This window comes from Boleophthalmus pectinirostris, unplaced genomic scaffold (genome assembly GCF_026225935.1).
Source record: "Boleophthalmus pectinirostris isolate CB_2022bp ecotype Guang Dong unplaced genomic scaffold, ASM2622593v1 HiC_scaffold_10, whole genome shotgun sequence".
Lineage (NCBI taxonomy): Eukaryota > Metazoa > Chordata > Actinopteri > Gobiiformes > Gobiidae > Boleophthalmus > Boleophthalmus pectinirostris.
In genome coordinates, this window is record NW_026570971.1 from 34,080,933 (window position 1) to 34,108,852 (window position 27,920).

The 27,920-nt window shown below is 42.5% G+C and overlaps 2 protein-coding genes across 4 annotated transcripts; both read left to right on the forward strand.

Moving 5' to 3' along the window:
* The first annotated feature begins 3,319 nt into the window (after nt 1-3,319).
* LOC110153427 (exocyst complex component 3-like) lies at nt 3,320-15,151 on the forward strand. Of its 2 annotated transcripts, none has more exons than XM_020917311.2 (11): nt 3,320-3,448; nt 8,206-8,947; nt 9,224-9,338; nt 9,418-9,516; nt 9,617-9,717; nt 9,880-9,978; nt 10,067-10,190; nt 10,361-10,468; nt 12,961-13,116; nt 14,029-14,150; nt 14,252-15,151. In XM_020917311.2, exons 1-11 carry the CDS (start codon nt 3,367-3,369, stop codon nt 14,406-14,408), a joined length of 1,905 nt encoding a protein of 634 aa, XP_020772970.2. In that variant the 5' UTR covers nt 3,320-3,366; the 3' UTR covers nt 14,409-15,151. The 2 variants fall into 2 exon arrangements, with proteins under 2 accessions (XP_020772970.2, XP_055014156.1); XM_055158181.1 differs by having other exon boundaries at nt 8,206-8,923.
* Nucleotides 15,152-19,243: 4,092 nt separating this feature from the next.
* LOC110153428 (uncharacterized) lies at nt 19,244-27,647 on the forward strand. 2 transcript variants are annotated; one of them, XM_020917312.2, is made up of 11 exons: nt 19,244-19,424; nt 20,642-21,284; nt 21,541-21,652; nt 21,722-21,826; nt 22,501-22,601; nt 23,186-23,293; nt 23,684-23,816; nt 23,886-23,993; nt 24,691-24,846; nt 26,900-27,021; nt 27,113-27,647. In XM_020917312.2, the coding sequence occupies exons 1-11, from the start codon at nt 19,331-19,333 to the stop codon at nt 27,255-27,257; spliced, it is 1,827 nt and encodes a 608-aa protein (XP_020772971.2). In that variant the 5' UTR covers nt 19,244-19,330; the 3' UTR covers nt 27,258-27,647. The 2 variants fall into 2 exon arrangements, with proteins under 2 accessions (XP_020772971.2, XP_055018122.1); XM_055162147.1 differs by lacking the exons at nt 26,900-27,021; nt 27,113-27,647 and adding an exon at nt 25,047-25,427.
* Nucleotides 27,648-27,920: the final 273 nt, after the last annotated feature.

Consider the following 27,920-nt stretch of genomic DNA (forward strand, 5'->3'; position numbering starts at 1 on the left):
CTACATCAGGTCTAAACCAGGTCTAAAACAGAACTACTGTATCACAATTTTTGACTAATCTGATCCCCACCAACAATAAAGAAGAGCATAAATTGTCATTTGTTTTGCCAAAACACAGAAAACCGTGTTTGCAAATGACCATAAAGACAAAAAATGCAGCATCAGAAGAGTCAGATTATGACTGACATGAGAATGCACAATGTTACACGCTCTTTTCACTGTTTTATTTAGACCAAACATCCTAACCCAGGTGTGTCCCAGTTTAGAATTGAGAAAATCTGGTCACCCTAAGCAGTAGCGAAAAGTATAATTCTAGAAATTGTTTATGTCATAATTTCAGACAGAGTGAGATTTTAAAATTTATGATTCACGAATGTTAAAACTTCTCATTATTTGTTTGGGATCGGCTCCATAAACTTGTCACATTAATCTTCTGGGTCAAAGTCCTTTCAACTGACGACAGTCACTTGGAACAATGGCACCGCTTTCTGAAGCTGTTCTGAAGAACCTTCCCTTTTGTTTATCTGTACTGACAGATAAGACATAGACAGGCCCAGTAACTACAGAGATATGTATCATAAACCAGCTCAACAAATCTGCATCTGACAGTTACACGGCAAACTCCACCAGAGAACACTTACCTGTCTGCTGCTCAGTTTATTTAAAGCAAAATACATTTATTTAAAGCAAAATAAATCATAATTATTTCAAAACTTAAAACAATGGGTGGTTTAAATTATACTGTGGTTGTGTCCTTGGGCATGACGCGCTGCTTCAAAGTGTTCAACTTAAAGTTCATATGACATGTTTTAGCGATTCTCTAATTTTGGCTTAATTTGATGGGATAATACATGTAAATATACAATATTTATTGTATAATATTTGTACAAATCAAGAAGCAGTTTCAAGAAAAGTTGAAAAATGTGTTGAAAACTACAGGAAATAGGAAAAAAACTAAAACAAAAAAAACAAAAAGCAAATCTATAACAAAATCTTAAATATAATGATCTTAACTGTGTTGAGATTTGTCTTAAAAATGTGAATAACTGAAGACAGACCATGATGCGGCCATAATGTAAACTTGTCTAAACTTGTCTAATTTGCACAACACCACACCTGTATTTAGTTAAATGAAGGTTTAACTGTCGAAAAGAATGCAAGGTAAAGGAAGGCATACAGCATTTTTCCTTTTTGGAGTTTTGTGTTGACGACATAGGTAGAGTGATTCCGTTTTACAACTCAGAGCTACTTCCTATATTTTTGTACAAACAATCACTTCATAAATACTGACCACCGGTACTATCCCCTCAAACCAAGTAATACACTGAGAAAAACAAATCTGCATTTTATTAAAGGGCCCATGTCATGTCATTTTCTGATCTCTGTTCTAATGTGAAGTTCAACTGGTCTTACAATAATTTAAGTTATTACCTGGTCCCCGAAGGGTTGAGCAGGTTTTGTGCTCACCCTGTGTGTGTGTCTGTGTGTCTGTCCACCCACGATAATTCCGCCATTTATGGACCAATTTTCACAAAATTTGGTACGTGAGTCAAGCCCCCGTGCCCGATGCCGCAAAAAAAAAGTTTGGGGACGATCCGAGGTCATTTGAAATCTCACGGGTCAATTGAAAGGTCACGCCATTATAAAGGATTTGGCAATTTTGGCAATTTCTGAACCATCTGCGGCCTAAAATATTCACCCAATCATCACACAAGTTGGCACACACATAACGCCTCATGGGGGATCAGGTTGCTATCTCCGATTGCGCTTGTTAGGATTTTTTTTTTCAGACCAAGAGTTTGTTTTCATACCTGACAGTTTCGACTGTTCACTAGTGCTCTTCCTCAGAGTGGTCACGTGATGTTGCTGTGACGTGTGACAAGCTGATTTATACAGATTTTGGTGCCATCTTCCTACCGGTGGAGGCAGGACGACATCGCCATCTGCAGTTAGACTTCCTCAGGACAGAATCCCAGGTGTGTGAGAGTAAAAAGCCCCTCATCCTGGTTTATAGTCCCATGAGCATGTTTCCGTATTTCGATTGCCTCTTTAATCCAGCGACGATGTTTGTTGTCCTCTGTCCCAATGAAATCCCCTGCATGTCCTGCAATAAAATGCACATTGGGGAAACAGAATACAGACAGAATGCGAGAAGGAAACAGCAAAGGTGTGCACCAGAGCAACAAAACATGAAATAGAACAGGAACAACTCAAATTGGCCATTTCAGACAAAAAAAAAGAGAGAAGCACATTCTGGACTTGGACGGGAGCAAACATCACTGGGACAGAGGAAAACAAACATTGTCGCTGGATTAAAGAGGCAATCGAAATACTAAAACATGCCCACGAGACCATAAACCAGGACAAGGGGCTTTTTTACTCTCCCACACCTGGGATACTGTCCTGAGGAGGTGGGACTGCAGATGGCGCTGTCATCCGGTAGGAAAACAAATCAGCTGACCGGACACGTCACAGCAACATCACATGACCACTGTTCTAATGTTGTTTCCTCATCACAAACATTCCTGGAGTTGTGTTTTGTTTCATTCATATGTTAAACACACAAGTTCTTGATTTCTTTTCTCAAACTAAAAACGTTCTGCTCCACCTTGTGATGTCACGTGGTGATACAGGAAGTGCTCCACTGTGTTTTGTTGTTAAACTCCACACACCTTCACTAGAATATTCTGGATCATTTCAGCACTGGAATTTCCAATCTCTGCTGAACTAAAGGTAAAAGGAGCTGTTAATTAATTTGAAAACTACCGCTTCATGACATCAAAAGGCGGAACAGAGCATTTTGCGCTTTGCAGATATACAGACTAATGTGTGGATGAAACAAAACACAACTCCAGGTCTGTTTTTGAGGAAGTAACAACATTATAACATGACTCAGTGCTCATGAGAGTCACAGAACCTTTAAATATTATTGTCTTATAGAATGTTGTGAATTTTACTGCTACTTCCTGCATTTTTGTCCTTTTTCTCCCATCAACTGCTGCTTAACGTATTTAACCTATAGTAAATATTGACCACAGGTACGATCCACCAGACCAAATCAGAATTAAAACATCATGAAAACCTTAATAAGAAAATGCCTGATAGCCACTGATCTAACAAATATATTCCCCTGTAATTCCAAAGATAGATCTGCATTTCTAAACTCTCTCACTCCTTGTGGACGTTGTCATGGCAACATTTTCACTTTCACCTCTCTCCAGTAAAACAAAACTAGCTCTGCCCTGCTCTGGGGAAATCCCATGTCTGTGATATAAAAGGTGGATCAGACCAGGGGCAGCTCAGATTAACAAAGGAGTTATGAGCAGATCACAACTGCACAAAAGTACTGCTACTCTACTGTTCACCATGAAGAGGCTCTTGGCCAGCAGAAACCGCAAAGACAGAACTCCACTTATAGAAGCCAACAACAATAATGATTGTCCAGAGAGTGAGTACCTTTAAGTGATTTACATAGATAGATAGATAGACGAATGAATGGAAAGATAGAATAGAATTGATGTCGTCTACTAATCTTTAATTGCTTCTATTTTCCATCACACATCTTGTACTGTTCAAATAAACAGAGTTAGTAATAGCAATAGTATTGGATTTTATTATATTGTTTGCAAGATAGTAGTAGCAGTAATAGCTGTAGTAGTAGTAGCAGCAGTAGTAGTAGTAGTATTAACTGACATAGTAGTAGTTGAACATGAAATATGAATAAGTTTAAATGGGAGTTGGTAATAGCAGTAATGGATTTTTGTATATATGGTATGCAGAAATAGTAGTAGTAGTAGTAGTAATAGTATTAGTAGCATTAAATGACATATAATTGTTCTTTAGCAGTGATGGTGTAATATTAGCAGTAGCTGTAGTAGCAGTAGTTGAATTTAAAATATTGAGTTATATGGGAGATCTTATTACATAAACAACCTTGTAACTCTTAACTAGAAGTAGGAAGTACTCACACTAGGACTTTAGAACCGTGCCCAAGCTCGGATCGCTCCAGGGTGAGCAAATCAAACCGTGCTCAGGCGTGGCACGGTTGGTCCTTTGGCCCGGTTGGACGAGGTGGGCCAAAGCAGGACACGGTTGCTCATGTACACGCACACGCACGACTTTATTATAAGAGCCCTGTGTGCGCGCTGATGTTACTCACAGGAGGAAAACAGTGAATAAAACCTGCTCCAAAACACACGATAAACCCGCACTCACCTTCAATAAAAACACACAGAAGTTCAGCCGCTTCTGGTCTCCGACATCATCACTGCTCCACGCTGTTTTTATCTCCATAAACTCACGGAGCAAAGTGTATCATAAAAGGACGCACATCAGCCTCACTATTTAATAAATATTTCTGCCGCTAATAGATATTTTCTCTGCTAAAAGCGTTAGCATGGTTAGCACATGTAAACAAACAGCGGCGGGTGATGACGTCATCGGGCGGTGGCGCGGGTCGGACGTGCAGGTGTGAGTGCGTCCTTATAATGTCATCTACTAAGTGATTCAAATCTTTAATTGTCTCTATTTTCCATCACACATCTTGTACTGTTCAAATAAATAGAGTTAGTAATAGCAATAGTAGTGGATTTTATTATATTGTATGTGAAATAGTAGTAGCCATAGTAGCTGTAGTAGTAGTAGTGATAGTAGTAGTAGTAGTAGTAATAATAATAGTAGTAGTAGTAGTAGTAGTAGTAGTAGTAGTAGTAGTAGTAGTAGTAGTAGTAGTAGTAGTAGTAGTAGTAGTAGTAGTAATAGTAGTAATAGTAGTAGTAGTAGTAGTAGTAGTAGTAGTAGTAGTAGTAGTAGTAGTAGTAGTAGTAGTGAAGTAGTAGTAGTAGTAATAGTGATAGTAGTAGTAGTAGTCATAGTAGTAGTAGTAGTAGTAGTAGTAGTAATAGTAATAATAGTAGCAGAAGTAGTGATAGTAGTAGTAGTAGTAGTAGTAGTAGTAGCAATAGTAGTAATAGTTGAAAATTAAATATGAAAAAGTTATAAATGGGTGTTAATAATAGCAGTAGTATTGTATTTTATTATATTGTATGCCTAACAGTAGTAGCACTAGTAGTAGTAGAAGTAGGAGTAGTAGTAGTAGTAGTAGTAGTAGTAGTAGTAGTAGTAGTAGTAGTAGTAGTAGTAGTAGTTAAAAATGAAATATGAAAAAGTTATAAATAGGTGTTAGTAATAGCAGTAGTATTGAATTTTATTATATTGTATGCAAAACAGTAGTAGCACTAGTAGTAGTATTAAATTACATATTCTTTAGCAGTGATTGTGCCGTATTTGCAGTAGTAGCAGTAGTAATAGGAGTAGGAGTAGTGGTTGAATATGAAACATGAGTAATAGCAGTAGTCTTGGATTTTGGTATATGGTTTGTAGAAATAGTAACAGTAGTAGTTGTAATAGTAGTAGTTGTAGCAGTATTGAATGACATATAATTATTCTTTAACAGTGAGTGTGCAGTATTAGCAGTAGCAGTAGTAGTTGTAATAGTATTAAATGACATATAATTATTCTTTAGCAATGACTGTGCAGTATTATCAGTAGCAGTAGTAGCAGTAGTTGAATATGCCAATTGTGAGATCATGTTACATAAGCAGCTTTGTAACTTGTATCTAGTGAATGTGGTCAGACCGGATTTTGTTTAAAGTGAAGTGATCCAAGCGTAGAACTGAAATGACAACAAGCACTTAAGTTCAAATTTGTTCAGTGACATTAGATATAAACTGAATATAAAAATGTACAGTTAAGTAGCCTTTTGAGGTAAACTAAATTGTAATTGAAGTCTTTAATGTTTTAAATGTCTTTATAATAAATATTCTTAACTTAACTTAACTTTAATATTGATTTCACATCCTCATATTTGGGTGAAAGTCTCTAATTCATTGGGACTCTACGGGCTTTCCTGTTTTAAGATTTAATTTTGAAATCTTCAAATGGCAAATCAACTTTTTTGCTTGTAAATGGTTCTTTTAAAGGCTTTGACCTTATAGTACAAACTCATAACAGCTTTGTGGTCTGAAACTTTAATGCAGATACTTAAAGTTGCATTATGTAACTTTTTGGTTGGGAGTCCGGCAACTTCTTGTTTCTATGGATATGTCATTGCTCTGCCTGGAATGTTCCACAGTGTGACTTTAAATGGCTTTAACTTACATTTGTTAAAGTACAGGTGGTTTTATTTCTCAAAAATACCTAAAAAGTCAATCACAGAAATCACCATGTTAAACATTTGTGAATTCACTTTTTATATATTTCATGGTAAAGTACAATGTAACAGGGAATTTTGTTTTATCCTCTTAATTGCATATATACATACAAATGATTAGAAAACTATTCTAAACATACATGCAAGAAATCAGATAAACAATATAACATTACAAGACATAAGGGTAGATTGATAATTTCAGTTCTTTATAAATTGATAAATAGTCAAAACTGTCTTTTGCCTCGATCTGAGAGTATGACATCAGCGTCATCATTTTAGAATCTGAAAAGCACCAGTCCCTTTAAATGAATGCAGTAAATCTTCTGAGTGTGATCCAGTAGTTTGAATGTTTTGTACACAGTGTTGGGAAGGTTACTCTTAAATGTATTCCCCTACAGATTACAGATTACAAACCCCAAAATGTAGTTTGTAACAGAAACCATTATCATCTGTATACTTTGGATTACTTGATTTGCTGTAGAGAAGCAAAGAGTAGGATATCTTAACATAAGATGTTTTGTCTGCTAAAAGACAATAAAAAACCCAGAATTTACTTGACCAGATTCAAAATATTGATAGAGAAATGATTTTTATATGAGATCACTGCTGCCTTCAATTATGTCCACTCTACTGTTAGTGTCATATTGTTTATTTAAAAAAACAACAACCTCACTTTCAGTACAAACATAAAGGCGCCAGCCCAGTAAAAATCTGTAATATTTTATGTTTTTTTTACTCAAAATGATACAGAATCAGGTTATTAACAGTGTGGTGCATGGGAGGAGACACAGGCCGCGCAGCATGGTTTAGTCCTGGGAAATCCTGTTTTAGTCCCGGTTTTAAACCTGGTTTAGTCCTGTTTTAGTCCTGGTTTTAGACCTGGTTTAGACCTGGTTTAGACCTAGTTTAGTTTCCAGCAATGAATGTAATTACCAAAATTTAAAAAATAAAAAATAAAAATGGGATACAGCCCAAAATGAGAAAACAGGAAAATACTGCCATGTAATCCATTTATTTCAACAAAGTAACTGTAATCCAATTACTCATTGAAACAGTAACTGTACCCGAATGCAGTTACCCATAATTTGATTACATAACGCCGGTACATGTAATCCGTTACTCCCCAACACTGTTTGTACATCTTTCCTGAGCAGCGATACTTCGAAACACATGGAGGCGTGTGGAGCTCTGTGATTGGTCCAGATTTATCCCAATTTCATTCCACTGTCAACCGGACCTGCTGCATTCTTTAGCTGCTTAGTGAATGTTGTTGTGCTCTGAGTCTGATTCACTAAGTTGAAAGTTTTGCATGCGTCACTGAAGAAGGATTCCCCGTCTCTCTCCCTGGTGATGTTTTGAAGCACGTGGAGGCGCGTGGAGCTCTGTGATTGGTCCAGATTTACCTCACCTAAATTACATCATCATAGCTGCTTGAGTTTTTATTTACTGCAAGTCACGTGGTCCAAAATATGAGTACATGAGTAAGAGGTGGTTTATTTAGAGAAAGCAGTGGATAAATTACATGGCCTGGATAATTTGATCTGATTTTGGTTTGTGTTTACAGCACGACAGAAATCAAAAACACTTGGTGCAAAATGGACTTTCCAGAGCTTTTATGCATGTTACATTTGTTTAATCAGAGTTGTGGTCATCTTTATTCTTCTGTACCCCATCACCCACTGCTCTGTTACATTTATCTTTTCTTAAATAAATGATACACGTAGGATTTGACATCATCACAAATGAAAAAAACAATCAGAAAGAAATCAGATTACTCACATAGATGTAACGGTTTATGTGACATTTCACTAATCGGATAACTCCATTAGATAATATCAGATTTCTGGTGTGTAAATAAAGCCAGTGGCAATAAGATTCAAGTATTTTAGATGATGTTAGTGTGCGTCCCTCGATATTACAGTGAGACAGAACCATAAATAAATAGAAATGTATAAACACATTCACTTCTCACAGTTCTGTTCTCTCTGTTTCAGGACACGCTCCGTACCTTGACACTCCAGCGATTCAAAACTCCATCAACGCAAATGAAGACTGGACCAGAAACCAGGCCAGAGACCAGACCAGGGACCAGACCAGAGACCAGGCCAGAGACCAGACCAGAGACCAGACTAGAGACCAGACCAGAGACCAGACCAGGGACCAGACCAGAGACCAGACCAGGGACCAGACCAGAGACCAGACCAGAGACCAGACCAGAGACCACACCAGGGACCAGACCAGGGACCAGACCAGAGACCAGACCAGAGATCAGATCAGGGACTTAAGTAGAGACCAGACCACAGACCAGACCACAGACCAAACCACAGACCAGACCAGGGATCAGTCCAGTCCTCCGTCCTTGAGCCTGGAGAGTCTGTGTGCAGTCCTGGGGGTTAGTCCTGGTCTCTCTGTGGTCCACTATCGCTCTGGTCTAGACTCAGGTCAGGTCTTGGACTTGGATTACACTGAGTTCCTGATTGAAGAGTCTGTGCGCATTCACGTTCCACAGAAAGAGCTGGAGACAGAGCCACAGCGCCACCTTCAGGCCTTACAGAGCACTGTGCTACATGAGCTGCTCAGACTGGGCCCTCTGCTGGAGCCCTGGGGGCTGATGGGAAATCTGACACAGAAGTACCACCATGGTCTGATCTCTCACATGAAGAACCTACTGGTACAGACCTGCACCACTAAGACCTGCTTCCAGCTGCTCCGGTGGGCCCACACTCAGTACCTCAGGTACTTTTATAATGAAATACTCTTTCATTCAGTTAGCACTTTACCCTCACAGCAAGAAGGTCCTGGGTCTGATTCCCGGGCGTAGGGCCATTTAGTGGAGTTTGCACATTCTCCCTGTGCCTGTGCATCGTGTGCTCTGGAGGTCCCAGGTTGACAGCCAGCGCCACAGGGCAGTCAGCGATGGCTGTAACCTTAGTTAAAGAAGCCAGTTAGGGCTACAGTCGTGTTTAAATAAAAAGAAAATAATAGAAGTTCTTTGTGTTTTCTGTGCCTCAGTCCAGACCTGTTCCTTCACCCGGACCTAAACCAGGACCAGACCTGGAACTTGGACCTGGTTCTTCTGAGCGACTGGGTCCAAGATGCTCAGAAGCGGCTCACAGACCTGCAGGAGGTTCAGTCTAAACATCACATCAGACAGATTCATGTGACTTGTTTTCATGTTTATAATAAAAGCTGGTGTTTCTTTGTAGGTGGAGGTTTGGGGTCAGCTCCAGCTCACTCTGCAATATGACCAAGAGCCCTGTGAGAGCCTAGAGCACTATACCAGGACCTATGTGGATGTCATACAGGTAGAACACAGTTCATTTCATTTTTCTACACATTTTCCATATTAACCATTATACCATGTTCCATATTAACCCTGTGATTATATTGTCTGTTTGTCTCCAGTGCATTGAGGCGGCTCCCTCTGTAGCTCAGACCTTCAGCCCCTCTCTGTCTCTGAAACTGTCTCAGCTCTGTCTGCAGCTGCTGCACTCATTCACAAACAGGTAAAATACATTCAACTGGAAATGTGCAACAAAGATGAATTCAATATAAAGACTTATGTATAAATGCAGTGTATAAACTGTTGAGGAGACATACAGTTCACTGGCTCTGGTTTGAATATTGTGCCTGTACTTTGCCTTATCATTGTGTTTTTTCTTTTGCAGTTACAGGGAGCACTGGTTCCAGATTTTGAGCAAAAAGAAATTGTTTAAATCGGAGTTGGTGACATTTTTTAAAATTCTGAAAACCTGCAAAGAAATCAAGTGAGTAAATAAATAAAAAATAAAAAAAAGAAGTAAAATAAAACACTTCACAGATTAACTGTAAATGTTGAATATAATTTATTTTCAGGAAACACATCCAGACTAAATATAAAAAGCAAGATGGAAGTGTTAAAGAAACTGTGTCTCTGCTCGAGGAAATAGAAACTTTTACTTTGGAGATTCTTCACAAAGATTTGGCTGCCTTCACTGAGGTAAGACTTTACATCTTGTATCCCTGTGTGTCGGAGAAATGCAGCAGGAGAATGAACTTTGTCACTAATAGAAATGATGGGGGGGGGCATTCTACATTCTGTCCCCACCTTCAAAAGACATGGTACAATATTTATGTTTTAAAATAAAAAATCGTCGTATTTTGTTTCAGAGAGCTTTGAAGAAATACTTTGGGTTGAATCACACGAACAGAATCTTGATTGATGAGCTGGAGAAGTTTTTCACTGTGAAGCCGTGGCTCAGTTTGGAGGAACATGAGGTCAGTTTAAATCCACACTCCCTACAACAGTACAACACTCACCTTTATGTAAGAGATAATACTCCCTACAACTGTACAACACTCACCTTTATGTAAGAGATAATACTCCCTACAACTGTACAACACTCACCTTTATGTAAGAGATAATACTCCCTACAACTGTACAACACTCACCTTTATGTAAGAGATAATACTCCCTACAACTGTACAACACTCACCTTTATGTAAGAGATAATACTCCCTACAACTGTACAACACTTTATGTAAAGATAATACTCCTACAACTGTACAACACTCACCTTTATGTAAGAGATAATACTCCCTACAACTGTACAACACTCACCTTTATGTATGAGATAATACTCCCTACAACTGTACAACACTGACACCTCACCTTTATGTATGAGATAATACTCCCTACAACTGTACAACACTCACTTTATGTAAGAGATAATACTCCTACAACTGTACAACACTCACCTTTATGTATGAGATAATACTCCCTACAACTGTACAACACTCACCTTTATGTATAAGATAATACTCCCTACAACTGTACAACACTCACCTTTATGTAAGAGATAATACTCCTACAACTGTACAACTCACCTTTATGTATACAACTGTACAACACTCACCTTTATGTATGAGATAATACTCCCTACAACTGTACAACACTCACCTTTATGTATGAGATAATACTCCCTACAACTGTACAACACTCACCTTTATGTATGAGATAATACTCCCTACAACTGTACAACACTCACCTTTATGTATGAGATAATACTCCCTACAACTGTACAACACTCACCTTTATGTATGAGATAATACTCCCTACAACTGTACAACACTCACCTTTATGTATGAGATAATACTCCCTACAACTGTACAACACTCACCTTTATGTAAGAGATAATACTCCCTACAACTGTACAACACTCACCTTTATGTATGAGATAATACTCCCTACAACTGTACAACACTCACCTTTATGTAAGAGATAATACTCCCTACAACTGTACAACACTCACCTTTATGTATAAGATAATACTCCCTACAACTGTACAACACTCACCTTTATGTAAGAGATAATACTCCCTACAACTGTACAACACTCACCTTTATGTAAGAGATAATACTCCCTACAACTGTACAACACTCACCTTTATGTAAGAGATAATACTCCCTACAACTGTACAACACTCACCTTTATGTAAGATAATACTCCCTACAACTGTACAAACACTCACCTTTATGTAAGAGATAATACTCCCTACAACTGTACAACACTCACCTTTATGTAAAGATAATACTCCCTACAACTGTACAACACTCACCTTTATGTAAAGATAATACTCCCTACAACTGTACAACACTCACCTTTATGTAAAGATAATACTCCCTACAACTGTACAACACTCACCTTTATGTAACGAGATAATACTCCCTACAACTGTACAACACTCACCTTTATGTAACAGATAATACTCCCTACAACTGTACAACACTCACCTTTATGTAACAGATAATACTCCCTACAACTGTACAACAACTCACCCTTATGTAACAGATAATACTCCCTACAACTGTACAACACTCACCTTTATGTATGAGATAATACTCCCTACAACTGTACAACACTCACCTTTATGTATGAGATAATACTCCCTACAACTGTACAACACTCACCTTTATGTATGAGATAATACTCCCTACAACTGTACAACACTCACCTTTATGTAACAGATAATACTCCCTACAACTGCACAACTCACCCTTATGTAACAGATAATACTCCCTACAACTGTACAACAACTCACCCTTATGTAACAGATAATACTCCTACAACTGTACAACAACTCACCCTTATGTAACAGATAATACTCCCTACAACTGTACAACAACTCACCCTTATGTAACAGATAATACTCCCTACAACTGTACAACAACTCACCCTTATGTAACAGATAATACTCCCTACAACTGTACAACAACTCACCCTTATGTAACAGATAATACTCCCTACAACTGTGCAACACTCACCCTTATGTAACAGATAATACTCCCTACAACTGTGCAACAACTCACCCTTATGTACAGATAATACTCCCTACAACTGTACAACAACTCACCCTTATGGACCAGATAATACTCCCTACAACTGTGCAATTCACCCTTATGGAACAGATAGGGTCAAAAGCATTTCACGGACCCTCCAGCAGAAAAGTTACTCAATGCAAAATTTTAAATTGATGGAATTAGATACAATCAAAATCACAATTAGAATGTTTGCAATTACCCAGTTTCCTACACACATATCAAAATCTCTAGTCTCATTTTGCATCAAACCATCTCACACTGTAGTTTAGATCTGTACAAACATGTTCTGAAGTGTGATTCTTGTGTTAGTTTGAGAATCTATGAACTCATGGCCCTGTGTTGTTTTGTGTTGTTTTGTGTTGTTTTGTGTTGTTGTTGTGTGTGTGCAGGATGTGTTGTCTGACTGCTACAGGCTCGTAGTGTCTCTGTACATTCAGCACATGAGGAGCTTCTCTCTGCGCAGACTGAGGAAGAACTGGAGCCCAAACATGGACTCCTCTGTGACCGAAGACGCACAGCTCATTCACAAAACCATCAGCAGCCAGGTCAGACATCTACCGTATTTTCTGCACTATAGGGTGCACTTAAAAGCCTTTAATTTCATCCAAAAACAACTGTGCACCTTATAATCCAGACGCCTTATTTATGAATTTATTGGAGCGTCTTAGTACGACTTTAGTAAACTACAAAGCCGCTCCACTTGCAGCATTACAGTTCTCGTAGTCAGGAGCATCAGGAGTAATACAGACTGTGATTCCTTTTAATATCAAAATGCTCCTGTCAAGAGACACGCTCACAACACCCACTTTAAACTCAAGACTGTTCTAAAGTGAAAGTGCGAGCTGCGTGGGAGCAGTGGATGAGACAAGAAACACACATTCACAAAGACAGAGAGACAGCGCCGAGCCACTTACACCACGATCTGCCAACGGATCGTGGACGTCAAGGATCAGTATCAACTGTGGTCCAAGATTTCACCAAGACCAGAATCATCACTGAACTGAACTCCAGGGAACAGTAACCACACTGACTCAGATAATGACCAGAGGGATGTGGACGTGTGGACGCCAGAATCACCCAGCTGTTAGAACTATTATGACTTATTGTGAATATTCGAACAATTTAGCGTCTCAGACAGTATTTTATTTATGCATTACAATTGAACAAAGTTGAGAGTTATTGTGAATGCGTTAAATAAAGTTTGACTGATTTATCGAACTGTTGTGTTTCGTTTAATGCGCCTTATAGTCCGGTGCGGTTTATGTGAAAAAAGTTCAAAAACAGACCATTCAATGACAGTGCGCCTTGTAATCCAGAGCGTCCTATAGTGCCAAAATATGGTACACATTCACACATATTATTATTACTACATATTTATTTACTATTCACTGTTTTATGCTGCACTTCTCCACCAAGACACGTTCCTGATTTCTGATTCTGATCTCTTGTTTTTGCAGTGCCCTGGAGTGAAAAAGTGGAACATTTTATTGCATTTTGTCAGTGAAGTGATAAAGACAGAAGACATAGATGCCATCAAAATATCAACTGGGGATCTGCTGAAAAAATGCAAGGAGAATGAGTAAGAAATAATAAATACAATATGTCAGAGTGGTTATCTGGCCTCCTCCGCTCAGTGAGGAGGTTGTGGGTTCAACTCCTGATCTCTCTTTTTTTTTTCAGTCTCAAATTGGACATGTCTCTCCCGATCGGCCTCCTTCAGTGGAAAGGTCTGTCCCGAAGTAGAATTGAAGAAGTCCTGAATTCTCTGATGGACCTGGACTCGGATCTGGACTTGGATCTGGACTTCCTCCTGCCCTCCGGATGCTGCGTTGGATAAAGGACAGAAGGTTTTCAAGTCCAAACACCACAATGTGAATATTTCACATCCCAAAGTGTCATCACAGTTGTTTTACTGTGAATAGGAATTATTTTAAATATTTTCCATTCCTGAGTAACTGTAACTGTAACGGTGCAATGTGAGTGAACAAGCACTAGAGGGCGTCTCACACAGCACATTTTATTTTGCTGTGGTGAAGCTTGATTTCTTTAAAAACATGTAACATTTGTTTTCTTCATGTTTATTTTGAGAAGTACTTAAATACTTAAAGGTACACTATGTAACTTTCTGGAGGTGGCATGTCACCTGCATGATTCCATGGAATTATAAATAATAAAGTTAAAACCATGTTGATAGGTTTCATGCCATACTGGGATTTAGATTACAGCCTAATAAGAGTCAGGTTTGTGGAGAAGCAAGCCCGCTCAGAGTAATGACACAGGCCTGCAATGAACACAACCAAAAGCACAAAACATGATTTTATTTTAATCGATTTTGTGGTTAAAAAGTTCCATACGATGGCTTTAATAGCTTGTTCTGTCCTACTGTTTATTTTATGTATTTATTTAAGTTTATTTATTTTCTATTTATTATTTATTGTCTTATTCTGTATCTTTGAGAGATTTTTGTACATGAGAGATCTGAAGGGGATTTGATTTGGTTTAGCAGTTTCTTTTGTATATTTCTGATCAGGGAAATTGTGTTGTTTTGAGAATTTTCTTGGAAAATAATAAACTTTTTGGAACAACATTGGCTGGTTTGCTGCTCTCTGATCTTAGTCTAGTTTAGTCCAGGTTTAACCCTTTACCAGAGTTTTCATTCTAGTTCACAAAGAAATGCTCATTTAGTTCATGACTCACACACTAAGCAGTCTTTGAACCCTTTAGTTTTTTTTTGTTTTTTTTTCAGAATCAGAATCAGAATCAAATTTATTTGTCATTCCAGTATAAAAAATACATAGAAACGAAACAATGCACTCAGGTCCAGGTCAACAGCAGCACAGATAACAATAAGAACATATAGTTATAACAAGAATAAAATACTTAAAAATATTGTATATCAACCCGCCCCCATTTTCTAAAGTGCGTTCCAAGTCAGTGCTGTTTTGTAGTGTTTTTTCTGACAGAATTAATCTGTCTTCAACTAAACAGTGCAGCATCTTAATTGGGGATTTATCCATCCATCCATTTTCGTCCGCTTATCCGGGGCCGGGTCGCGGGGGGAGCAGCCTAAGCAGGGACTCCCAGACTTCCTTCACCCCAGACACGTCCTCCAGCTCCTCCGGGGGGACCCCGAGGTGTTCCCAGGCCAGCCGAGAGACATAGTCCCTCCAGCGTGTCCTGGGTCTTCCCCGGGGCCTCCTCCCGGCGGGACCTGCCCGGAACACCTCCCGAGGGAGGCGCCCAGGAGGCATCCGGAACAGATGCCCGAGCCACCTCAACTGGCTCCTCTCGACGTGGAGGAGCAGCGGCTCTACTCCGAGCTCCTCCCGTGTGACTGAGCTCCTCACCCTGTCTCTAAGGGAGCGCCCAGCCACCCTGCGGAGGAAACTCATTTCGAGCGCTTGTATCCGCGATCTCGTCCTTTCGGTCACTACCCAGAGCTCATGACCAGAGGTGAGAGTAGGAACGAAGACTGACCGGTAAATCAAGAGCTTCGCCTTTCGCCTCAGCTCCCTCTTCACCACAACGGTCCGATACAGCGACCGCATCACTGCCGAAGCTGCACCGATCCGCCTGTCAATCTCACGTTCCGTCCTTCCCTCACTCGTGAACAAGACCCCGAGATACTTGAACTCCTCCACTTGAGGCAAAGACTCCCCACCCACCCGGAGAGGGCAAGCCACCTTTTTCCGGTCGAGAACCATGGCCTCGGACTTGGAAGAGCTGATCTTCATCCCAGCCGCTTCACACTCGGCTGCAAACCGCCCCAGTGCACATTGTAGGTCCTGGCTCGATGAAGCCAACAGAACAATATCGTCCGCAAACAGCAGAGATGAAATCCTGTGGTCCCCAAACCGGACCCCCTCCGGCCCCTGACTGCGCCTAGAAATTCTGTCCATAAACACAATGAACAGAACCGGTGACAAAGGGCAGCCCTGGCGGAGTCCAACATGCACCGGGAACAGGTCTGACTTACTGCCGGCAATGCGAACACAGCTCCTGCTCCGGTCATACAGGGACCGGACAGCCCTTAGCAAAGGGCCCCGGACCCCATACTTCCCAGAGCACCCCCACAGGACACCACGAGGGACACGGTCGAATGCCTTCTCCAGATCCACAAAACACATGTGGACTGGTTGGGCAAACTCCCATGAACCCTCGAGCACCCGATGGAGAGTGTAGAGCTGGTCCAGTGTTCCACGGCCAGGACGAAAACCACACTGCTCTTCCTGAATCCGAGGTTCGACTATCGGCCGGATTCTCCTCTCCAGTACCCTGGCATAGACCTTACCGGGAAGGCTGAGGAGTGTGATCCCCCTATAGTTGGAACACACCCTCCGGTCCCCCTTCTTATACAGAGGGACCACCACCCTGGTTTGCCAGTCCAGAGGTACTGTCCCCGACCGCCACGCGATGTTGAAGAGGCGTGTCAGCCAAGACAGCCCCACAACATCCAGAGACTTCAGGTACTCAGGATGGATCTCATCCAACCCCGGAGCCTTGCCACCAAGGAGCTTGCCAACCACCTCAGTGACTTCAGCCTGGGTGATGGATGAGTCCGCCTCCGAGTCCCCAGCCTCGGCCTCCTCCTCGGAAGACGTGACGGTGGGATTGAGGAGATCCTCAAAGTATTCCTTCCACCGCCGGACAACGTCCCCAGTCGAGGTCAGCAGCTCTCCCCCCGCACTGTAAACAGTGTTGGTGAAGAACTGCTTCCCCTCCTGAGGCGCCGGACGGTTTGCCAGAATCTCTTTGAGGCCGTCCGATAGTCCTTCTCCATGGCCTCCCCGAACTCCTCCCAGCTCCGAGTTTTTGCCTCCACAACCGCACGGGCTGCAGCACGCTTGGCCCGCCGGTACCCGTCAGCTGCTTCAGGAGTCCCCTGAGCCAGCAAGGCCCGATAGGACTCCTTCTTCAGCTTGACAGCATCCCTTACTTCCGGTGTCCACAGGCACCACAGACCTTACGCCCACAGCTCCGAGCAGCTGCATTGACAATAGAGGCCGAGAATGAAGCCCACTCGGACTCCATATCTCCGGCCTCCCCCGGAATCCGGGAGAAGTCCTCCCGGAGGTGCGAGTTAAAGGTCCCTCTGACAGAGGGCTCCGCCAGACTTTCCCAACAGACCCTCACTACACGCTTGGGCCTGCCAGGTCTTTCCGGCTTCCTCCTCCGCCAGCGAACCCAACTCACAACCAGGTGGTGATCAGTTGACAGCTCAGCCCCTCTCTTCACCCGAGTGTCCAAGACACGCTCCCGGAGATCAGATGACACGACTACAAAGTCGATCATCGACCTCTGGCCTAGGGTGTCCTGGTGCCACGTGCACTGATGGACACCCTTGTGCTCGAACATGGTGTTCATTATGGACAAACTGTGACTAGCACAGAAGTCCAATAACAAAACACCACTCGGGTTCAGATCGGGGAGGCCGTTCCTCCCAATCACCCCTCTCCAAGTGTCACTGTCGTTGCCCACGTGGGCGTTGAAGTCCCCCAGGACAACAACGGAGTCCCCGGTCGGTGCACTGTCTAGTACCTCTCCCAAGGACTCCAAGAAGGCCGGGTACTCTGCACTGCTGTTCGGCCCGTAGGCCGACACCACAGAGAGAGACCTGTCCCCGACCCGAAGGCGCAGGGACGCGACCCTCTCGTTCACCTGGGTGAACTCCAACACACAGCGACTGAGCTGTGGGGCAATGAGCAGGCCCACACCAGCCCGCCGCCGCTCCCCGCGGCCAACGCCAGAGAAATGGAGAGTCCAGCCCCTCTCAAGGAGTTGGGTTCCAGAGCCCAAACTGTGCGTGGAGGTGAGGCCGACTATATCTAGTCGGTAACGCTCAACCTCCCGCACAAGCTCAGGCTCCTTCCCCCCCAGCGAGGTGACATTCCATGTCCCCAGAGCTAGTCTCCATGTCCGGAGATCTGGTCGCCGAGGCCCCCGCCGTCGACTGCTGCCCAAGTCTCTCTGCACCAGCCCCATATGGATCCTCCTGCGGGTGGTGGGCCCACGTGAGGACGGCCCCACGTCGCTCCTTCGGGCTGAGCCCGGCCGAGCCCCGTGGGGGGAGGCTCGGCCACCAGGCGCTCGCTGGCGAGCACCCACCCCAGGCCTGGCTCCAGGGTGAGGCCCCGGTGACGCCAATCCGGGCGACGTAACTGGCCTCTGTGTTGCACTCATCATAAGGGGCTCATCATAAACTGGAAGTTATCAACCACTGTTTTATAAACTACAGATGTGAGGCCTTTTGTGGAAGTTTCTGTAAATATCTATTTTATTATTCATAAATTCGACTCAGGGTCATTCAACAGGTATGTTTTAAATCTCCTCCAACAGGGGGAAGGTTTGGTTTCATTCAACTCTATCTCTAACTTAATATTATCTGAAATAGTAGTTGCTATAGAAATAAATAACGTGATCTAAATTTGGCCACAAGTTTGAGAAGCCAAAAACATGTCAACCGGGGACAGCTTGAATTTGAGTGGTATTAAATGTAGTTTTATTGAAGCTCAGACTTGTTACAAACACGTACGCGCACTCAGAGAGAGCAGGAGTCTAACCTGTTCGCTTTACTGAGAGGAAGAGACACTGCGCCTATCCTGCCCACAACCTCCTCTTTACAATAAAAAAAAGCAATGCATGTAAAAAGTAGAAGTGAAAGTGTTGCAAATGTGTCCTCAGACTGTATCGACTGCAGAAGGTGAGATGAACATAAGACAGGAGCATCTGTGAAAGAAAACACTGCTCAAAGACATAGACATGGAGAACATGAGGAAAATGTTCAAAAGGTTAAAAAAACCCAAAAGAAGCAGAAGCAGAGCTCGTCTGGTGTCCTTGGAAAGTTCTGTGGACGGTACGTACATGTGAAAGAACTTTTGTTTCTTATCACGATGACGTCGTGTGTGTGTGTGTGTGTGTGTGTGTGTGTGTGTGTGTGTGTGTGTGTGTGTGTGTGTGTGTGTGTGTGTGTGTGTGTGTGTGTGTGTGTGTGTGTGTGTGTGTGTGTGTGTGTGTGTGTGTGTGTGTGTGTGTGTGTGTGTGTGTGTGTGTGTGTGTGTGTGTGTGTGTGTGTGTGTGTGTGTGTGTGTGTGTGTGTGTGTGTGTGTGTGGGTGTGTGTGTGTGTGTGTGTGTGTGCTGCTCTTGTGTGTGTGCTGCTCTCATGTGTGTTCTCAGTTTTGCATAATATGAATTGTATTTCTTTATAAAAAGCACTAATAGCATAGTTTGGATGAGCTGCTCAGACTGAGAAGAGTCTAAAATAGAAGCAGTGCAGCTTTAGTCCATGCATGAGGTTAAATTATAAAATATGTTTATTTTTTATTTAATTCCAAATGAGCTTAAAGGGCCAGTCAAAGTTAATCAAAGGGCTGTATGTGGCCTCGGAGTTGGACAACGCCCAATGCTCTGTTTGCTGTAATTGTTTTCCAAACCCGTGTTCGGCTGAGAACAAGCTCTAAGTCTGTCATTTCCTGTCTGTTTCTGAAGAGACGTTTTTATGTTATTTTTACGTAGATACAAAACCACATGAGCTCTGTCACATGAGCCGAGTGTGTGCAGCTCAGAGACTTTCCCACAGTCACTGACACATTTAAGCTCTCATGATACAAAACCTGCAAATATAAAATATTTATTTACAATAAAACCAGTCTAAAGATGATTATTTTTCATACAGAGTCACAGCAGAACTTAACAGGCCCATCCACTTCAAAGTCCACTGTGTTTCCACAAGTAAATGTTGATTCCTTTTCCCATGGACTTTTAAAAAACATCATTTTGTCTAAAATTCAGTATATGGTTATAATATAATTCAATAACATTGTAAAATGATTTTCACATTGATTTTAATAAACTGCTTTCAGTTTCTCATCTGGTTCCTCTTGATGTGGAGGAGCAGTGGCTCTGGTCCGAGCTCCTGCAGTCCACTGCAGTGGAAACTCACTTTAATCCCTCTCCTGCCCAAAGACACATGTTGGTCTTTGCTCCAACTCAGTGTTAAACTGCAGCTTCACTTACACTTTAAACTGTCCTGTGTGCAGCACCATGTCTGACACACTGTTCTACTGTTTCAGCGGATGAAAGAGACACACCCATAGACCAGACCAGAGACCAGACCATAGACCAGACCAGAGACCGAACCAGAGACCGAACCAGAGACCAAACCAGAGACCGAACCAGAGACCAAACCAGAGACCGAACCAGAGACCGAACCAGAGACCGAACCAGAGACCAAACCAGAGACCGAACCAGAGACCGAACCAGAGAGCGGACCAGGGACCAGAGCAGTGACCGGAGCAGAGACCTGAACGGAGACCCAACCAGAGACCAAACCGGAGACCAGACTGGAGACCAGACTGGAGACCAGACTGGAGACCAAATGGGAGACCAACCTGGAGACCAGAACAGTGCTCTGTCCTTAGATCAGGAGAGGCTGTGTGGGGTCCTGCGAGTTATTCCTGGTCTCTCCATGGTCCAGGTTCGCCGTGGTCTGAGCTCAGGTCTGGGCTCAGGTCTGGGCTCAGGTCTGGGCTCAGGTCTGGGCTCAGGTCTGGTTTTCAAGGAGGATGAGGCTGAGATGATTGAGGAGTCTGCTCAGATCCCACAGACGCCTCCAGAGCTGGAGACAGAGCTGCGCAAGAAGAAGAAACTGCTCCCGGCCCGCACCGCTAAAGACTGTCTCCAACTGCTCCAGTGGGCACTCTCTCAGTACTTCAGGTAATACACAAATGGATACTTTGCAGTGACATCATGCCGGGGATGTTCTGTATGGATGTGTATGACAGAATGTTTTCCATTAGCAAACACTGCCAAAAAAGACATAAAACATAAAACGGATTTAAACATCACATTTTCAGGAGCTTGTGATCAGTACGAGTGTTCACGGTCCTGTTTAGGGTCTAATTTGTCTAATGTGTTTGCGCTAACAGGTGTACTGCTTTTTTTTTTTTTTTTATGACCCATGTGTCCTCAGGGAGAGTCGGGAGCTGATCGTCCAGAACTCAGACCTGATCCAGCACATAGACCTGATTCTGTTGAGTGACTGGATCCAACAGGCCCAGGACAAACTGCAGAGGCTTCTGAAGGTGCTGCTTCTGAAGGTGTCTGTGAAAGGAGCAGTGCAGGTTCTTTCTAAAGTTGGCTCTGTGTTTTAGGAAGAAGTTTCCTCTCAGTTGAATCACATCTTGAAACTGGAGACACAGCACCATCCCTGTGCCACTGAGGAGGACTATATCAGGACCTATGTGGACGTGATCCAGGTCAACTCTTTGTTCCAGTAAAATACCTGTATTCAGTCCTTTTAAGCTGCCTCGGGAGTCCTACAAGCCAATGAGGCTTGATAGGACTCCTTCAGCCTGACTGCATCCTTTACATCTGGTGTCCACCACCGGGTTCTGGGGTTTCTGTGAAAACAAGCCCCAGAGACCTTATGACCACAGCTACAGACAGCCACATCCACAACAGAGGAAGAAAACCTGGTCCACTCAGACTTCATGTCCCCAGACTCCCCCAGGATGTGGGAGAAGCTCTGGAGGTGTGATCTAAAGACCTGCTCAGAATGGGCTCCAGACATTCTCAACAGAGCCTCACAATGCACTGAGCTCTGCCACCAGGTGGTGCTCTACAGCTCTGCCACTCTCTTAAAATCAAGGGCTGAAGGTCACATGACACTACAACAGAGTGGATCATGGACCTCCAGTCTGTGTGTGCTGGTGTTACTTGCGCTGATGGACATTTGTGCTTGAACATGTTTTTGAAGGATGAACTACAGCACGAAAGTCCAATAATAGAATACCTAACTAAATAAAAATACAAATAAAAAACCCAATTAATATAATACTATGGTTTGAAGTATTTTCATACCAGGATGATTCTATTTTAGAAGAATGACTTGCTCATAACACGGCCTTTATCTCGTCTCTCTTGTCTCCAGTGCATTGAGGCGTCTCCCTCTGCAGCTGAGGCCTTCAGCTCCGCTCTGTCTCTGAAACTGTGTCAGCTCTGTCTGCAGCTGCTGCACTCCTTCACTAACAGGTAAATGATATTTTACAGTTTGCAGTGGTCCAAAGTTACTCCTCTCTTATTTTATCCATTCAGATAAAATAATTATCCTAAAAAATATCCTAATTATTCACATCAGTGAGTTTAAAAGTAAGACATATTTTGACCTCAAGAGCAGCTTCTATGATGTACAGTATATACATTAACTTAGCAACTTTAACACCAGCTCTTATTGTTTTTAGCTTCATACACATTTAGGCTCCACCTCATCAGATTCTCTGTGTGGTTAAGATTAGGCACAAATCTGTAATGGTTAATGTAGGAAAAGGTAAAACTTCTTCTATAACTTCTGTAGCTCTACTTTGAAGACAGCGCTCTGAAGACAGTGGGTTGTGACGCTCTTATGGTGAGGCCTCTCACACCTCACTGCCCCTGCAGAGTCACTCCCAGCGCCCACTGCTGGCTTTTTCTCCTACGTCCTGGACATATTTTCTAATCACTAACAATATTTTAAATTGTACCACTAGAAGAAGTGTCCAGAGTTTAAAACGTCTCAGTGCTGTATATGATCTGATGTTTACAGTAGAGGCGTTCTCTTAGCGTCTTTTCTTTTACAGCTACAAACAGCAGTGGTTCGAGTGGCTGGAAACACTCCAAAAGAAGAAAATAGCCGACCAACAAATGCTGCAGTTTTTCAGGACTCTGAAAATCTGCAAAGAATTCAAGTGAGGACAATATATTTATGACTTCAGTGAGAAATATTTCACTGCATGTAATCCAAATGCAATAAAGACATCTGAAACAAATCTGAAACTAAATGTAAAAGATTTAACTAATTTGACCAAATACCAGCTCATAGTGACCAAAAGTGGTCTTGCTAATGAGGGAGTTAGCTTCAAGGTTTGGATCTTTTTGGGCCAAGATTAAAGACTAAACCAACCACCAACCAATCCATGACTTATAACTTGAATATAGACAATAAATTCATATTATTCTTGTATATTGTGCTCAATTTCCCTTTAGTCAGTTTTCCAACAACATATAACATGAATGGGAACAGTACCTTGGGACAGTTGTAATTAAAGAGTTAAATGTTCATTGGTGTTTTGTCTCAGGGAATACCTCACAAAGACCAAACTCAAACGACCTGAAGTCCAGGACGTGTCTGAAGAGGTTGAGATGTTCCTCACAGAGACAGAGAAGTTTACTCACACAGTTGTTCTGGACACTGTGGAGGTGTTTGCTGAGGTACAGAAAGTTCAAATGTACCACCAGTGATTTTATATTTCAACTATTCATGATCCTGACTTTCCTCAGAGCGGTTTTAAAAAGTACTTTGAATCAAAGCACACATGTGATTTCCTGAAGACAGACCTGAAGAAGCTGTTCAGACCAGAGCACTGGCTGAGTCTGGAGGAACACAAGGTGAGTTCATTTACTCACAGGGATCACAGATAACACTAAATACATCAGGACATAGAGCAGACTATTATCCACTTCTGCTCCAACTGTTTGCTCTGTTTTCCTCATGGACTCTGTGATGAGCACAACACTGACACAAGGCTGAACCTTAAAGGACAAAGCACTGTTTGTTTTGGATCTTAAACATGCCCTTGAGTGCTTTTGCTTTGGTATTTCATGTTCTAGCATGTAAAATAATGTCTCTCTTCAGACAAAAGACATGATGTTTTTACTGAGACGCTCCAGTCCTGGTAATCTGGGTTTGGACAAATCTTTACAAAAGAAGTTTAAAACAGCTGATTAAAAACATTTCTCCCCGTCACTGTCAGATTGGACTTTTAGTCTATAACCTAATTAACCTTAGCGCTTGTTTGATTTGGTGACACAGATTTAGATTTATTTTAAAAAGAACAGGGGACTCTGGACTTTTACAGGGTTTAGAAATTGTGTTTTTATGGGTTTTACTAAACAAAGATTCATCACATATGTGTGTATAAAGCCTGACAACAATAAAATCTTGAAGAGCCTCTTGAACCACCACACGTCCATGTTCATTCAACTGGTGGTGATAAGTTGTGTAGCCACAGCTGCCCTGGAGGCAGACTGAAGGAAGTGATGCAGTTAAACTGTGTTATCAGCGTCTGTCTTCTTCTGTGTCCAGAGTATGATGGCTGAGTGCTACAAACAGATAGTGCGTCTCTACGTCAGTCATGTGAGCAGCTGTAAACTGACCAGACTCAAGAAGAAGTGGAACCAAAACGTGGAGTTTTCTGTGTGTGAAGACGCGAAGCACATCCATGAAACCTTCTCCAACCTGGTAAAACACACTGTGCACGATAAGGTCATTTAAGAGGCCAAACTTATGAGGTTCTGTTTGTGTCAAAAAATGGACTTTGCACCTTTGTTGATGGTCAGTGTAGTTGTTTAGTGTTACACTTGGTCTACTGCTGTTTCAATTGATTCTGTCTTTTGTTTTTAATCCAAGTGTTGTTTGTTTATGTCCTCTGGCTCTTCCAGGAGCTGTGTTCATTGCCGGCAGTAAGTCAGACCTGTTCCTGGTGCATGTTGGACTCCGCCACGGCTGCCCTTTGTCACCGGTTCTGTTCATTGTATTTATGGACAGAATTTCTAGGTGCAGCCAGGGGCCGGAGGGGGTCCGGTTTGGGGACCACAGGATTTCATCTCTGCTGTTTGCAGATGATGTTGTCCTGTTGGCTTCATCGAACCAGGACCTGCACTGGGGCGGTTTGCAGCCGAGTGTGAAGCGGCTGGGATGAAGATCAGCTCTTCCAAGTCCGAGGCCATGGTTCTCGACTGGAAAAAGGTGGCTTGCCCTCTCCGGGTGGGTGGGGAGTCTTTGCCTCAAGTGGAGGAGTTCAAGTATCTCGGGGTCTTGTTCACGAGTGAGGGGAGGACGGAACGTGAGATTGACAGGCGGATCGGTGCAGCGTCTGCAGTGATGCGGTCGCTGTATCGGACCGTTGTGGTGAAGAGGGAGCTGAGCCGAAAGGCGAAGCTCTCGATTTACCGGTCAGTCTTCGTTCCTACTCTCACCTATGGTCATGAGCTCTGGGTAGTGACCGAAAGGACGAGATTGCGGATACAAGCGCTTGAAATGAGTTTCCTCCGCAGGGTGGCTGGGCGCTCCCTTAGAGATAGGGTGAGGAGCTCAGTCACACGGGAGGAGCTCAGAGTAGAGCCGCTGCTCCTCCACGTCGAGAGGAGCCAGTTGAGGTGGCTCGGTCATCTGTTCCGGATGCCTCCTGAGCATCTCCCTCGGGAGGTGTTCATGTCCCACCGGGAGGAGGCCCCGGGGAAGACCCAGGACACGCTGGAGGGACTATGTCTCTCGGCTGGCCTGGGAACGCCTCGGGGTCCCCCCGGAGGAGCTGGAGGACGTGTCTGGGGTGAAGGAAGTCTGGGAGTCCCTGCTTAGGCTGCTCCCCCCGCGACCCGGCCCCGGATAAGCGGACGAAAATGGATGGATGGATGGATGGCTCTGTCATTACATTAATCCCCTGTTGTTACATCATTTTACCATGTTGTTGCCTCTTTTCTGTTGGCACAGTTCACTTGGGGCCTTGGAGTGTGTTTGTTGGTCCCTCTAGCCCAGTTGTGTTTCCAGGCTCCGGGTCCAGAGGCAGAGCTCTGCTCTGTGAGACAGTGACACAACATTTCCTCCATAAAATCTAAATCATACCTGAATCATACTCTTAAACATAAGGCAGATCTCAATAATTCACGAAACATGTTTAGTTTATGGCACTGTAAGACGAGACTAACGCACAAACAATAAACTACTTCTAGTTTTACTTCTGTTTTTTTTCTACATTTACAGATAATGCAGGAGGTTTGTTTAATTTGAAATCACATTAAGTAATGCTTTCTTTTGTGGAGCATGTCAACTCAACATTTAAGTTACTATAACTGGAAATAGGATGGTTTATCACAAGACCTGGTCTGCTTTTTGCCATCATGGGTTTGAATTCTCTCTTGTTCCTTGTGTAGCCTGTCAGTCACGCTCCGTGAAAGTGTTCTCTGTACAGAGCTGGCTACAGATCACTTTAGAAACAAGACTAATGTCATTTACCTTGTCGTCTTTATATGTGGTCTTATATCCTATATGTCCTATATGTTTTTTATGAATAAATTCACATTTTCAAAAGGTACCCCTCCACACACTGAATTAAGCTTACTGTCTCATGTTAAAATGATGTGGAAAGACAACGTAACAGTGGATAATGACAACACTTACAGTAGATGATGTATAACACTAAACAACTACACTGACCATCAAAAAGTCCCAGAGGTCATCATCCCTTTGACACAAACAGAACTCTGTACATACTAAAGGTTCCGTCTGTTCTTAGTGCCCTGGAATGGAGGAGTGGAACTTTCCTTTAGATTGCATCAGTGATTTGTTAAAGACAGAAGACATAAACGCCCTCAAAGTATCCACTGGGCATCTGGTGAAAAAATACAAGGACAGTGGGTAAGAAATATGTGTCAGAGTGGTTATCATGCCTCCTCCTCTCAGCGAGGAGGTTGTGGGTTCGACTCCTGACGTCTCTGTGTGTTTTCAGTCTTACATTGGACATGTCTCTGCCATTCACCCTGCTCCAGTGGAAAGGCCTGCCCCAAAAACAAATCCGAGAAATCCTGACGTCTTTGCAGAAAGTGGAACCAAATCTTGTGAACCCTCTGGACAAATCCTGTGTTATTGCATAAAACACACCTACTGTTTATGTTTACCAGGCCTGTTAAAGGAGCTGTATGAAACATTTAGATTTTACATTTCATAAACTTGACAAATCAAATCAAATATGACTTTTACTAATAACAATGGAAATACTGATTTATTCTTAATCACAAAAACATTGGACACATCTCATTTATTTACGAATGAGCCTCACGTGAGTCTTTCAGTAGCAATTTCAGCGCTGAAATCCAGTGTGTTTAAACCTAAAAAGTCTCCCTCTGATCTGAATGATCTAAACCTAAACTAAACCCCTGCTAGTGCAGCCTCTGCAGCTCATGGAGAGAATTCTGGACGTTCTGTATGGAGTAAGAAAGCTGTCAAAAATATTCGTGCGCATAAAATAGAAATCCGTGCGTATTTGGGAAATCCGTGCATATTTGGCTGTAGTTGCGCATAAAATAAATATTTGTAAACTCTCAAATGAGTCCAGTCGTACATAAAATATATTGTGTGTATTTTATCCATCAGAATATGAATTGAAAAATTACGACGTCATGAATTACAATTACGAAATGAAAATTTATGATTAGGCTTTCATCAGTACGAAAACGAATTCACAGACGGAATTTTACTGTCAAAAATACGTCATCATTTCACAGACATTATTCATCGAGCAGAAGAAACATCGATCA